The sequence below is a fragment of the Hyla sarda genome, chromosome 3, assembly GCF_029499605.1.
Source record: "Hyla sarda isolate aHylSar1 chromosome 3, aHylSar1.hap1, whole genome shotgun sequence".
In the NCBI taxonomy this organism is placed as follows: Eukaryota; Metazoa; Chordata; class Amphibia; order Anura; family Hylidae; genus Hyla; species Hyla sarda.
In genome coordinates, this window is record NC_079191.1 from 209933618 (window position 1) to 209948601 (window position 14984).

Below are 14984 nucleotides of genomic sequence, written 5' to 3' on the forward strand. Positions count from 1 at the left end.
TTTTTTGCATTTTTTCCTTTTAGGTAATCTGACATGCCCATGGAAGGCTGTGAGTAAATGCATAAAATATGGGGAGGATTTTCTTTTGCAGGAACGAGTATTATGAAGAGCATATACAATATGTGTATCCTTTCTTTTTCTCCTCTATAGGTTCCTGTGGTCTCGCGGCTGAAACATATATCCATCTGGCTGGGTTTTTTACTTAGATTTAAAAAGGCATGCCTGATATCATGGGCTGCCATCCCCCTTGGATATGCTATGATTGAGTAGTATTTTTCACATGTAATACTGAGTTCTTGGACCGAACATAAGCGTGCGGCTTTTTGCATTATAGCACCACACTAAGTTCGGCCACTACATAAGCTTTACCCCTGATGACGTCACTACATTATGACAGAAACGCGTTGGGCATCCTTATGTTGAAGTTTATAATTCTTGATACTATTCTTTAGAGTTATCAATGGTGAGGCTGGATTTATAGCCTCCGGATAACCATTGTCCACTAATTATATCCATGGAAGGACTGTTATAGCCTTCTTTTGAATATACTCGGCCATTTTAGACTTTGGTCTATACACTTGGTTACACTTGGTTTTGTTATTTGATTGTTTATCTATAATCAGTAAAAGCTAAGTTTTAGTCTCTCCCCATTCTTGCCTTATTATTAGTGCAAGACCTGTCTTCTCACTATTTTCTTTGGGAGTTTTGTTCACATTATTATTTTGGTCCTTACTGCTGGACCCATTATTGTAAAAGCAGCTACTAATATTAATTCTTTCCCGCCATTCAGCTTCATATAAAGGCCCTAGTTTGTGTTCAGAACACTTCTGGTCCATATGCTATAACAGGCTGGATACATGACAGAACAGCCATTTTGGCATATATATATGTTTTATAGGAAAAGTCAACATTAAAAGTCAATGGGCAACATATACATCCTAATGGACTACAACTGAATAGGTTCGTGGTCATATAGGGGAGCATTTCCTAACATATACAGAAAAGAAGAGGTCTGAACAGAGCCTTATGTACATATAACTGTCTTGTGTGAATGGGGTTCACAAAAGGTAAAGTGATAGAACAAACAGTTATTCCATAAAGAACTTTCAACAATTCAGTGATAAAATCTACTTTGGAAAAAACTTATAGAACTTTGTAAAAGTAACTTAATAGTTTATTTACAATGTAGTGAAAGTAAATGTCCTGCTGGTCTGTAAAGTGTAGGCAGCTTATCTGCACCCCGCAGGTACTACATCTAGTGTGTATAGCTCAGCTGTAACCGATCACCCACAATGCACTGAGCAGTCTGTCTGAACACTAAATAACATGACATGTTATGAACCCCTTCAGCACCCTGCATATTTTATAATGCAAAGGGTTGTTTTTCTTTGTTTTGTTTTTTTTGCCATATTCAAAGAGCCATTTTTTGTTGACATATGTATGAATGCTTGTAAAAAAAAAAATTATTCATTTTTAGGTTTGATTAATAGGAAAAAAACAGCAATACTGCCATTGTTTTCTGTGATTTCTTTGTGGAATGCACAATGTAGTATAAAATAATATTTTAAAGCGTTACTGTCATTAACAGAAACTTTTAACATGTCATCCAAACTTGTCAAACGTTTAGATCGCACAGGATCTCAGACTGGGGAAGGCGCACGGCATGACTGACACCCTCTGCAATCTAAACAAGTCTGGATAACATGCTTTAAAGGGGGATTCCAGGAAAAAAAATATTTTATATATCATCTGGCTCCAGAAAGTTAAACAGATTTGTAAATTACTTCTATTAAAATTTTTTAATCCTTTTAATAATTATCAGCTTCTGAAGTTGAGTTGTTCTTTTCTGTCTGACAACAGTGCTCTCTGCTGACATCTCTGTCTGTCTCGGGAACTGCACCAAGCAGAATAGGCTTGCTATGGATATTTACTTCAATTCTGGACAGTTCCCGAGACACATGTCATCAGAGAGCACTTACACAGAAAAGAACAACTCAACTTCAGCAACTCATAACTACTAATAGGATTAAAGGAAAACTGTCACATATTTGCTCACGCACTAACCACAGGTACTGATGGATAGTGCAGGAGACGCCGATTCCTACGATCCCTACCTAGGCCGGATCCGCCCAGCCGTTCACCCGTAATCTTAGTTTTATTATACCTGGAAATCTGGCTGTAACTGGCACGGGCGGGGTTTCTGTAGCTTATCTGGCACCGACGTCCGTCCGCAGCGCCGCCTGCTTATGAATATTCATCCCCCCCTCCCTCCAGCTCTCCCTTTCTTCACCGCTCCTAACTGGTCTTCATGGTGCATGCACCACTTCCTGACATGCGCAGTGAAGTCCAGTTAGGTACAGCAAAGAGAGGGAGAGTTGGAGGGAGGGGGGGGATGAATATTCATAAGCAGGTGGCGCTGCGGACGGGCAGCGGTGACGTCAGTGCCAGTTAAGCTACAGAAACTCCGCCCATGCCAGTTACAGCTATATTTCCAGATATAATAAAACTAATATTACGGGCGAACGGCCGGGCGGATCCGGCCGAGGTAGTGATCATAGGGATCAGCGTCTAGCGCACTATCCATTAGTACCTGTGGATAGTGCGGGAGCAAACATGTGACAGTTTTCCTTTAAAAAAAATTTTATAGAAGTAATTTACAAATCTGTTTAACTTTCTGGAGCCAGTTGATATATATAAAAAAGTTTTTTCCTGGAATACCAATTTAACTTCATCATCAACTGAACATTCCCTTTTTAATAATTATCTATATATATAAAACTCAGTGTGTGTGTGTATATGCGAGTATATATGTGTGTATGTATGTATGTATGTATGTATGTGTGTATGTTCCAGCATCACGTCCAAACCGCTAAAAATATTAACATGAAACTTGGCACACATGTTACTTATATGTAAACAACAAACATAGGATAGGTAATTTAACCCTTACTCAACCCCATTTGCCAGGGGCGTGGTCTTTGTTTAAAGTCCCATGCAAGTCAATGGGAAATATATGTTACTGCATAACTTCCAAACGGCTGGAGATATTTTGATAATACTTGGTCACATGTTACTTATATGCCCACTTAAAATATAGGATAGTTAATTTAATAATTAACTACCCCCATTTGTGAGGGTCGGGGTTTGTTTAAAGTCCCATGCAAATCAATGGGAAATGTATGTTCCCACATAACTTCCGTACGGCTGGAGATATTTCAATACCTGGTACACATATTACCGGGTCAGGATAGGAGGTCAAGATAGGAAGTCGGGGTATGGGGACGGGATAGGAGGTCGGGATATGACAACAATATATGAGGACGGGATATGAAGTCAAAAGCTTCCTCCTCTGTTTATTTTCCTCCCCAACAAGGATTAGGAAGGAAAAACCGGGCAACGCTGGGTACTCAGCTAGTTATTAATAAATAATTAATAATAATAATACAGGTTGCATAAAAGAGGGATATTTTTTATTTTTTTTTTTAACCAGGAAAAATAATTTTATTAACTTATATTTTTTTTCTCATTCACTCTATTATGCGTCTTTACTGTGTGATCTTCTCCTGTATTGCAGTGTACTATTGCGAGTCGTTGCTGAATCTCAAGTTGCAATGGAAATCTAGAGACAGAGGGAGCCCTGCTGTCTAGACCAGTATTTCCAAACCAGGGTGTCTCCAGCCGACGCAAAAATACAATTCCCAGCATGCCAGGACAGCTGGAGACACCCTGTTTGGGAAAAACTGGTCTAGGGGGTTATATTTTTAAAACATTGCTTTAAGAAGGTTTTATTATTCTCTAATATAAACATTATTAAAGCAGCAGTAAGAGCTATAATTGGCTCTCTGCTGCCACCAAAGTCTGCGTTGGGAACTACAGGGCTTCTCATGCCTTGGTCCCTACAGTGCACACAGCACTAGTGACAGAGAACCTCCCCTAGTGTATTGAGAATTCTAATGTATTTTAGCTGGGCATTACACTGTGGAAGGCGCTCTTACTAGCGCGGTGTACACTGCAGCCCTGTGACAGAGCGATCGGCTATTACTATGCAATCGCTGCTCGCCTTGCAGCGTACACAGCGCTAGTGACAGACAACCTTTGGCTACTTTCACATGGCAGAATTTTCAAGTGGAATTTTATGAGATTATTCCGCTGTAGCAGAGTCCGATTGATTTAAATGAGATTCTCCTATATTGAGATATCCACAGTAAGAATAGACATGTCTTCTCGTAAAATAAATAGTCAAGTATGAGACAGCGCATTTCCGATCCTGCGCATTTCTGGTTCTAGTGCCCATTGGAACATTCAAATGTGTGGAATGTCCGCCTGTATTTTTCGCACATACGTTCTGCACATGAGAACGTGGCCTTTCCCAGAATATCAGTGGCTACCTCGTGCACCTCTGTCTAAATTCGGCAACAACATAAGCCTGTTTTAGTAAATCTAGCAGGTGTGAGAGGCCACCCCTGCTTTCTAATAAGCCACAAACAACAAACACTGCTGGTGTAAAAAAATAAAAAATGCAAGTTACCAAAAAATGTTGGCATAAAAATTTGCAACTTTTCTACGCCCCTACCCAAGCAAAGAAGGATGATAAATTCTCCCCAAAAGTATTTGCAGAGATATTGAACACTCCATGTAAATTGATCCTCTGGGATAATACAAAGATGTTAAAAACAGCCAAATATTCTACCCACTTATTCCCTATTTAGTGCATGAGTGATCCATGTTTGTGCCAGTAATACCCCTTTTATGATGCTTTTATAGACCTACCTTTAACAATGTCAGAGCACAGTCTATATGGCCATAGAAGATGCTTCTATGTAAAGCTGTCCATCCAGATTCTTTGTCTTTGACAGTCAGGTCAATACCTTTGGCCGCTAACCAATCCAGTACACCTTTTTTACCACAGGATGCCGAAATATGAACAACATTGCGCCCCAAATCATCCTTGAGGGTGGTGGCATTGCAACAATAAGAAGAGAGAAAGGCCTTGATCTGCTGTTCGCTTCCCCTGGTCACTGCAGATATGACATCCAGTGCATGCTGTAGTGAGCGGCAGCGCACAGTACACTCTGGCCATACCACATCCATTCTCTTCACTGCTGAGAAATCCTTCACAATATACCGAAAAAAGTAAGGCTCAAAGGGAGAACAAAAAAGGTTCCTTCCTAAGCACTGGAAATTCCGTTGGCACTGTACAACAATTATAAATATTTGTACAAACGTATAGAAAAATAGATCTCTATGATATAGTCCTTTATTTAGTTCCTGCCATAAGTCAAGCAACAAGAGAACAGATCGGGCAGAGGGAGGGGGTCTCCCCCCCCCACGCCGGGAACCTCGCCTTCTTTTAAACTTCCATAATTGCGCGGTCCCCCTGTACGGGAAAAAAAAGAACAAAAGAATTAGAAAGATCACAAAGATAGAAGATGGCTGTACACCTAGTGCCAATGACTGTATGGGATCCAGTAAAGCTTTCCTAATCAAATGGATGGTGCCTGATCACCATTGCCATATACTGTTCATGCAAGGAGCCAGCATGTGCAGGGTATCCCGAGGCAAATGCCAATGACTGTATGGGATCCAGTAAAGCTTTCCTAATCAAATGGATGGTGCCTGATCACCATTGCCATATACTGTTCATGCAAGGAGCCAGCATGTGCAGGGTATCCCCAGGTTCCTAATCAAATGGATGGTGCCTGATCACCATTGCCATATACTGTTCATGCAAGGAGCCAGCATGTGCAGGGTATCCCGAGGCAAATGCCAATGACTGTATGGGATCCAGTAAAGCTTTCCTAATCAAATGGATGGTGCCTGATCACCATTGCCATATACCGTTCATGCAAGGAGCCAGCATGTGCAGGGTATCCCCAGGTTCCTAATCAAATGGATGGTGCCTGATCACCATTGCCATATACCGTTCATGCAAGGAGCCAGCATGTGCAGGGTATCCCGAGGCAAATGCCTTTTAGTTTACATAAGTGAATGCATGTAAAAATAGGCCACACTTACTTAGCACTGGGTCTACCCACATGCCTTCTCGTATGGCAACTGCATTCTGACCAGTTTGTGCACTGGACAGAGCAGGGGTCTATGGGATCTGACAACAATTTTGTGTGTATAAAAGGGCATGAAGATGGATTTTAACCAGTTTCTCGCTATAGTTTTCGACATAATAAGTGGCCTCACAGCTAAAATGACAATTTCACAGGTTGGACATCATTCTAAGTTTATGACCAGATTTATAGTATAGAAACAAGATTCCCTGAACAAAAGTAACACGTTAACCATTTTTTGTTTATAAACAGATGGTGATGTGGTCCCCTGGTCCACCATGTGGTTCCCCACATTAGAAGCACAGACTCCTTGAATGTTCTGTAAGAACTGATGTAAAAAGATGGTGACCATGAGTATTAAAGTCCATAAACATACACTTTATATTGGTAACAACCTATCATCTTAAGAAATACAAGTTTTTTTCCATTCGAGCTCTTTGCTATTTTATGTGCGACAATTAAAAAAGAAAAAAATACAGAAGGATACTGTACTTTGTCTACATGGTTATATTAGCCTAATGATGTCCTATTATCCTATTGGCCGGGATTTGTCAGTATACCACAAAAATTGAGCATGTGATGGTGAAGTAAAGTATACTATATCATATACTAAAAACCTATCCTTTAAATGGCTGCCATTATCTTTGGATGATGAATGTCAATGTATGTGAGAGGCATCGATTTATCATAAACATCATAAAAAGATAGGTAACGGGAGCCAGAGGCATCCACCCACCATATGAATCCCTGGACGCATCATGACATATAGGTTATACACTCGCCAACATAATCTACAGTTGATCAGTATAAGGCATTATTTTTGTTTTTCCTGTCTTATATACAGCTTTTTTCTTTCTTGCAGTATAAATGTGCGATCCTGACGTCTCACTTCCATCCATGCATAGTGTGTGGTTGTCACTCATCATCTTTTATATGGGATGTTGACACCAATTCGCACCAGACAGATTTGATGCGGTTTATTTGTGAGTCTCTCTCCATATTCCCGCTATATGTCTAGGGCATTACACATTTATACATTTACATTTGTGTTCTTATATATTGCCCTGTGATTTTTAAAATGACACCTTATTTATGTTTATAAAACATGAATGATTTTAACTCACTGTGTATTGAGTATGTAAAGAGTTAAAGGATTATTCCAGAGCAAAATAATTTATCCCCCATCCAAAGGATACGGGATAAGCTATAGATCGCGGGGGGTCCGAGCGCTGGGGCCCCCCCCCGGGATCTCATGGGCGGCAGAGACACGCCCCCTCCATGTATCTCTATGGGGTACATGGAGAGGGCGTGTCGGCCGCCGTGTCATGCGGGGACGGAACGCCCCCTTTTCAGCATACTGCTGCGGCCCTGTCCAGGAGATCCCAGGGGACCCCAGCGCTCGGACCCCCCGCGATCTATAACTTATACCCTATACCTAGTTATATTGCACTACAGATCTCCTTTAACCCCTTAAGGACCAAGGGCGTACAGGTACGCCTTTGCTCCCTGGTACTTAAGGACCAAGGGCGTACCTGTACGCCCGTGGGAATTTCGGTCCCCGCCGCGCGCCTGGCGGGGATCGCGCCGGGGTGACTGCTGATATCTATCAGCAGGCACCCCGCGCAAATGCCCAGGGGGGTCATTAGACCCCCCCATGTCGGGGATCGGCGCAAATCGCAAGTGAATTCACACTTGCGATTTGCGCCGATTCCGGGTCATACGGGTCTATGGTGACCCGGAATAGAAGGGGGATCGCGGGTGTCCTAGACACCCACGATCCCCCTGTAGCGATAGGAGTGAGGTGGCAGGGTTGCCACCCCTCCTATCTCTGCTATTGGTGGTCTAGACGCGACCACCAATAGCAGATCGGGGGCGGAGGGGTTTACTTTCGGTTTCCCCGTCCTGCCCTCCCACAATAGGCGGGGCAGGACGGGGAAACCGACAGGGACCGGCGCCGGAGTCCACTTACCCATCGGCGACGGCAGCGGCGACGATCAGCGGAAGAAAAGGACCGCGACGCAGCTCCCTGGATCCAGCAGAAGCCGGTGAGTTACTTAGCAACATCTGGAGGGCTACAGTCTGAGACCACTATAGTGGTCTCTAAACTGTAACCCTCCAGATGTTGCAAAACTACAACTCCCAGCATGCCCAGAGAGCTGTTTAGGCTTGCTGGGAGTTGCAGTTTTGCAACAGCTGGAGGTCTACAGTTTAAGACCACTGCAAAGTGATCTCTATACTGTGCACCTCCAGATCTTGCAAAACTACAACTCCCAGCATGCCCAGACAGCAGTTTGCTGTCTGGGTATGCTGGGAGTTGTAGTTTTGCAACATCTGGAGGTCCACAGTTTGGAGACCACTATGCAGTGGTCTCTAAACTATAGCTCTACAGATGTTGCAAAACTGCAACTCCCAGAAAGCCTAAACAGCAAACAGCTGTCTCTGCATGCTGGGAGTTGTAGTTGCGATCCCTTCAGCTGTTGCATAACTACATCTCCCAGCATGCCTTTCAGCGATCAGTACATGCTGGGAGTTGAAGTTTTGCAACAGCTGGAGGCACACTGGTTGGAAAATACTGAGTTAGGTAACAGAACCTAACTGAAGGTTTTCCAACCAGTGTACCTCCAGCTGTTGCAAAAGTACAACTCCCAGCATGCACGGTCTGTCAGTACATGCTGGGAGTTGTAGTTTTGAAACAGCTGGAGGTTTGCCCCCCCCCCCCCCCCCCCCCATGTGAACGTACAGGGTACATTCACACTGGCGGGTTTACAGTAAGTTTTCTGCTTCAAGTTTGGGCTGTGGCAAATTTTTCACCGCAGCGCAAACTCCTAGCCGTAAATTCACTGTAAACGCCCGCCAGTGTGAATGTACCCTAAAAACACTACACTACACATAATAAAGAGTAAAACACAACATATACACCCCCTTACACTGTCCCCCTAATAAAAAATAAAAAACGTATTGTACGGCAGTGTTTCCAAAACAGAGCCTCCAGCTGTTGCAAAACAACAACTCCCAGCATTTCCGGACAGCCACTGACTGTCCAGGCATGCTGGGAGTTTAGCAACAGCTGGAGGCACCCTGTTTGGGAATCACTGGCGTAGAATACCCCTATGTCCACCCCTGTGCAATCCCTAATTTAGTCCTCAAATGCGCATGGCGCTCTCTCACTTCGGAGCCCTGTCGTATTTCAAGGAAACAGTTTAGTGCCACATATGTGGTATCTCCGTACTCGGGAGAAATTGCGTTACTAATTTTGGGGGCTTTTTTTTCTTTTACCCCTTATGAAAAAGAAAAGTTGGGGTCTACACCAGCCTGTTAGTGTAAAAAAAAATTTTTTTTTACACTAACATGCTGGTGTTGTCCTTTACTTTTTATTTTCACGGGAGGTAAAAGGAAAAAAAGACCACCAAAATTTGTAACGCAATTTCTCCTGAGTACGGAAATACCCCATATGTGGGCGTAAAATGCTCTGCGGACGCACAACAAGGCTCAGGAGTGAGAGCGCACCATGTACATTTGAGGCCTAAATTGGTGATTTGCACAGGGGTGGCTGATTTTACAGTGGTTCTGACATAAACACAAAACAATAAATACAGACATGTGACCCCATTTTGGAAACGACACCCCTCACGGAACGTAACTAGGGGTATAGTGAGCCTGAACACCCCACAAATTTTCATTAAAGTTGGATGGGAAAGTGAAAAAAAAATTTTTTTTTTCACTAAAATGCTGGTGTCACCCTAAATTTTTTATTTTCACAAGGGAAAATAAAAAAAGGCCCCCCAAAATTTGTAACCCAATTTCTTCTGAGTAAGAGCATACCCCATATGTGGATGTAAAGTGCTCTATGGGTGCACTACAATGCTCAGAAGAGAAGGAGCGCCATTGGGATTTTGAAGAGAAAATTTGTCCGGAATTGAAGGCCACTTGTGTTTACAAAGCCCCCATGGTACCAGAACAATGGACCCCCCCATATGTGACCCCATTTTGGAAACTACACCCCTCATGTAATGTAATAAGGGGTACAATGAGCATTTACGCCCCACAGGTGTCTGACAGATTTTTGGAACAGTGATCCGTGAAAATGAAAAATGTAATTTTCCATTTGCACAGCCCACTGTCCCAAAGATCTGTCAAACGCCAGTGGGGTGTAAATGCTCACTGCACCACTTATTAAATTCTGTGAGGGGTGTAGTTTCCAAAATGGGGTCACATGTGGGGGGGTCCACTGTTCTGGCACCATGGGGGGCTTTGTAAATGCACATGGCCCCTGACTACCATTCCAAACGAATTCTCTTTCCAAAAGCTCAATGGTGCTCCTCCTCTTCTGAGCATTGTAGTTCGCACGTAGTGCACTTCAGGTCCACTTATGGGGTACCTCCATACTCAGAAGAGATGGGGTTACAAATTTTGGGGGGTATTTTCTGCTATTAACCCTTGCAAAAATTTGAAATTTGGGGGGAAATGCATATTTTAGTGAAAAAAATATATATATTTTTTTACATATGCAAAAGTCGTGAAACCCGTGTGGGGTATTAAGGCTCACTTTATTCCTTGTTACTTTCCTCAAGGGGTCTAGTTTCCAAAATGGTATGCCATGTGTTTTTTTTTTTGCTGTTCTGGCACCATAGGGGCTTCCTAAATGCGACATGCCCCCTGAGCAAAATTTGCTCTCAAAAAGTCAAATATCACTCCTTCTCTTCGGAGCATTGTAGTTTGCCCGTAATGCACTTCATGCCAACTTATGGGGTACCTCCATACTCAGAAGAGATGGGGTTACAAATTTTGGGGGGTATTTTCTGCTGTTAACCCTTGCAAAAATGTGAAATTTGGGGGGAAACACATTTTAGTGGAAAAAAAAAATATTTTTTTTACATATGCAAAAGTCGTGAAACACCTGTGGGGTATTAAGGCTCACTTTATTCCTTGTTACGTTCCCCAAGGGGTCTAGTTTCCAAAATGGTATGCCATGTGGGTTATTTTTGCTGTTCTGGCACCATAGGGGCTTCCTAAATGCAACATGCCCCCCAAAAACCATTTCTGAAAAACGTACTCTCCAAAATCCCCTTGTCGCTCCTTCGCTTCTGAGCCCTCTACTGCGCCCGCCGAACAATTTACATAGACATATGAGGTATGTGCTTACTCGAGAGAAATTGGGCTACAAATATAAGTATACATTTTCTCCTTTTACCCCTTGTAAAAATTCAAAAATTGGGTTTACAAGAACATGTGAGTGTAAAAAATAAAGATTGTGAATTTTCTCCTTCACTTTGCTGCTATTCCTGTGAAACACCTAAAGGGTTAAAACACTTACTGATTGTCATTTTGAATACTTTGGGGGGTGTAGTTTTTATAATGGGGTCATTTGTGGGGTATTTCTAATGGGAAGACCCTTCAAATCCACTTCAAACCTGAACTGGTCTCTGAAAAAAAGCGAGGTTCAAAATTTTGTGAAAAATTGGAAAATTGCTGCTGAACTTTGAAGCCCTCTGGTGTCTTCCAAAAGTAAAAACACGTCAATTTTATGATGCAAACAAAGTAGACATATTGGAAATGTGAATAAAATAAAATAAATATTTGGAATATCCATTTTCCTTACAAGCAGAGAGCTTCAAAGTTAGAAAAATGCTAAGTTACCACAAAATTTTACCACTATGTTAAAGTAGAATATGTCACGAAAAAACAATCTCGGAATCAGATTGATAACTAAAAGCATTCCAGAGTTATTAATGTTTAAAGTGACAGTGGTCAGATGTGCAAAAAACGCTCTGGTCCTAAGGTGTAAAATGGCCTGGTCCTTAAGGGGTTAAGCTGACCGGGTTCCACAGATGTTTGGAATCAAGCCAGCTTCCTCTCCCTATATAGGGTTCTGGTTAATCCATTGCTGTGTAACTAAGGTCTGGTGGAGAGACCGAAACGCGTCACCATTCTCCTGTCCTGTGTGTTGGATTATTTATATTGCAATAAAGCTGGAAGTTCATAAGAGAAGCTGCCGGGCTGGAAATTCTTGGTAACAGTATAAGGTATCCGTCACAACCTGTTTAGGGAACGTTCACACATACGCAGATTTGATGCGCAGGATTTTCTGCTGCAGATTTTAATGTAACCTAAATGACTGAGCACAGCTTCTAATCAGCAGTTACAAATCCTTCACAGGATCCTGTACGTGTGAACGCACCCTTAATGTATATGTCGGGAGCTTTACTTAGCACATCTGACAAATGAAGATCCTTAACATAGTGTGAACATAGCCTCAGTGACTGACATGTAGTAGTGATAGCTCTCTCTTTAGGGTGCATTCCCACCTGGCGTATTTTGCTGCATATTTGCTGCTGCGTATTTTCTAGCAAATACGCAGCAAATACGCAGCAAAATACGCTAGGTGGGAATGCACCCGAGGGTGCATTCACACGGGCGTATTTGTCAGCGGATCCGCAGCTGCGGATCTGCTGACAAAGGCCCCTAAAGTGCTGCCCTCTTTGTGCCTGCTAATAGCGGCAATCCGCCGCTACCAGCAGAAACACTGCGATGTGCGAGTTACCCTGCAGTGTACTCGCACACATCGCGGCCGCTCTCTGTGTAGCTCAGGGAGCCGGGGGAGCGGCCGCGATGTGCTGGATGTGCGGATACACTGCGACTCGCACTTCACAGTGTGTCTGCTGCCTGAGACATGTCAAAGGCCTCTAATATTCTAGGACGCTGCAATCCTATAAAAGCCTCCTATGTGGAGGAGATGGCCTCATGTGGCCAGCAAAAAAAATAAAATACTGGCCATGCTAATTTGCATAAATAATTATATGCGTGACATCACAGGATACACATATGCAAGGGAAATGTCCTATCCTGACCCCTATAACGTGTGAGGGCTCATTTTTTTGTGCCCTGATCTGTAGTTTTTAACAGTACCATTTTTGTTTTAATGTGAATTTTTGATCATTAATCATCATTATTATTATTATTATTATTATTATTATTATTATTATTATTATTATTATTATTATTATTATTATTATATTATTATTATTAAATTCAGGAGTTGCAGTTAATTACTAACTACAACTCCCAGCATGCCCGGATACAGCCTGTTCCAAATGAAAACTACAACTCCCAGCATGTTGGACTATATAGTAGTATACAGTACAGGTCAGTGTTTTCCAACCAAGTGTGCCTCAGGCTGTTGCAAAACTACAACTCCCAGCATGCCCGGACAGCCGTTGGCTGTCCGGACATGCTGGGAGTTGGAGTTTTGCAACAGCTGGAGGCACCCTGGTTGGGAAACACTGGTATAGTATATGGTGCAACATTCCGGAAGTTGGAGGATTGGTTGGATAAATACCCGCCATGCCATTGCCGGTATTTTTTATATAAAAATGCCAACAGGGTGGCCAAAATAGCGGCCAGGTGGAAGCCCTAACTGTAGGTAATAGCTTAATTATTCAGACATCACAATACGGCCATGTGAATGAGGCCTTACATGATGTATGTAGAAGCTGCAGGGGTCACAGCGCACACCCTATATCACTATAACATATGGGTGTCCCCCTCTGTGACACTAAAAGTGGCCATTCCCTTTGCACCCCATCCCTGGTCACAGGCTCGGCCTACACACCCCAGCATATTACTAAAGGTGACCTTACTGTTCCCCCAATCCTGGGAGCCTTTACTTCATGCCAGTGTATTATAGAGGGTAGAGATGAGCGAATTTACAGTAAATTCGATTCGTCACGAACTTCTCGGCTCGGCAGTTGATGACTTATCCTGCATAAATTAGTTCAGCTTTCAGGTGCTCCGGTGGGCTGGAAAAGGTGGATACAGTCCTAGGAGACTCTTTCCTAGGACTGTATCCACCTTTTCCAGCCCACCGGAGCACCTGAAAGCTGAACTAATTTATGCAGGATAAGTCCAACTGCCGAGCCGAGAAGTTCGTGACGAATCGAATTTACTGTAAATTTGCTCATCTCTAATAGAGGGGATCCCTGTATACACACATCACTGTTCACCAACCTGTGGCTCTCCAGCTGTTCAGAAACTACAACTTCCAGTAACATGCAGTCAGGGAATGATGGGAGTTGTAGGCTGGAGAATCACACAGGAGACCTCCTAGGTCAGTGTTTCCCAACCAGGGTGCCTCCAGCTGTTGCAAAACTACAACTCCCAGCATGCCCGGACAGCCAAAGGCTGTCCGGGCATGCTGGGAGTTGTGGTTTTGCAACAGCTGGAGGCACCCTGGTTGGGAAACACTGTCCTATGTGATGTACAGACTATGCCCCCAGGTCCGGCCATTGCTGTATGCCCCCTCACACACTCCCCTGACATGTATAGGGCAGACAGCTGTTCCCCTGTGCAGCACAATGATGACAGGGCTGCGGTGTGGGTGGCGCCTCTCACCGGTTGCTAGTTGAAGACTGAAGCTGTGAGGGCACACGGGGACATGACACACTGTACGCTCTTCATGATGGTGACACACAGCAGACACACAGGACAGCAGCCGGCAGCCACGGCACTGGAGGATCACAGGCAGTAAGCGGCCATCCCATTGGCTGCTGCCACACACTACAACTACATGTCTGAGCTCGGAGGAGCCAATAGCGTGGGTCGTGAATGTCACTCGTTCAATTATTGGTGGAGACGTCTTACTATCTCCTCCCTGATTGGTCCACTGATGTGTCAATCAAAACAAGAACCGCTGATTGCGGAATTCAACCCCCTCCCATCGCCCAGAGCTCTGTACTGTAATGATAATGACAGAACGTGATGACGTCGTCAAATATGGATACGAAATCTGATTGGCTAAATGTGATCATGCGTGCTATATAGGGCGGGACAGTGAGCTCGCTTTACGGGCGTCTTACAGTAGGCTGTTGGGATGTATTAGTTCAGGTTTCACCCACAAGGAGGCGCTCGTACACCGATATTTAGGTTGGT

At 43.4% G+C, this 14984-nt stretch overlaps 1 protein-coding gene across 2 annotated transcripts in view; it reads right to left on the reverse strand.

Moving 5' to 3' along the window:
- Nucleotides 1–14749, reverse strand: part of IBTK (inhibitor of Bruton tyrosine kinase) — a 101007-nt gene extending 86258 nt beyond the window's left edge. The window contains exons 1-2 of one of the 2 annotated variants that reach the window (XM_056565959.1): nucleotides 14448–14749; nucleotides 4771–5377 (exon numbers count right to left, since the gene is read on the reverse strand). In XM_056565959.1, the coding sequence (XP_056421934.1) occupies nucleotides 4771–5091 (321 nt within the window). In that variant the 5' untranslated portion in view covers nucleotides 5092–5377; nucleotides 14448–14749. The remainder of the gene's footprint in view (nucleotides 1–4770; nucleotides 5378–14447) is intronic. The other variant, XM_056565960.1, reaches the window with a different exon arrangement.
- Nucleotides 14750–14984: the final 235 nt, after the last annotated feature.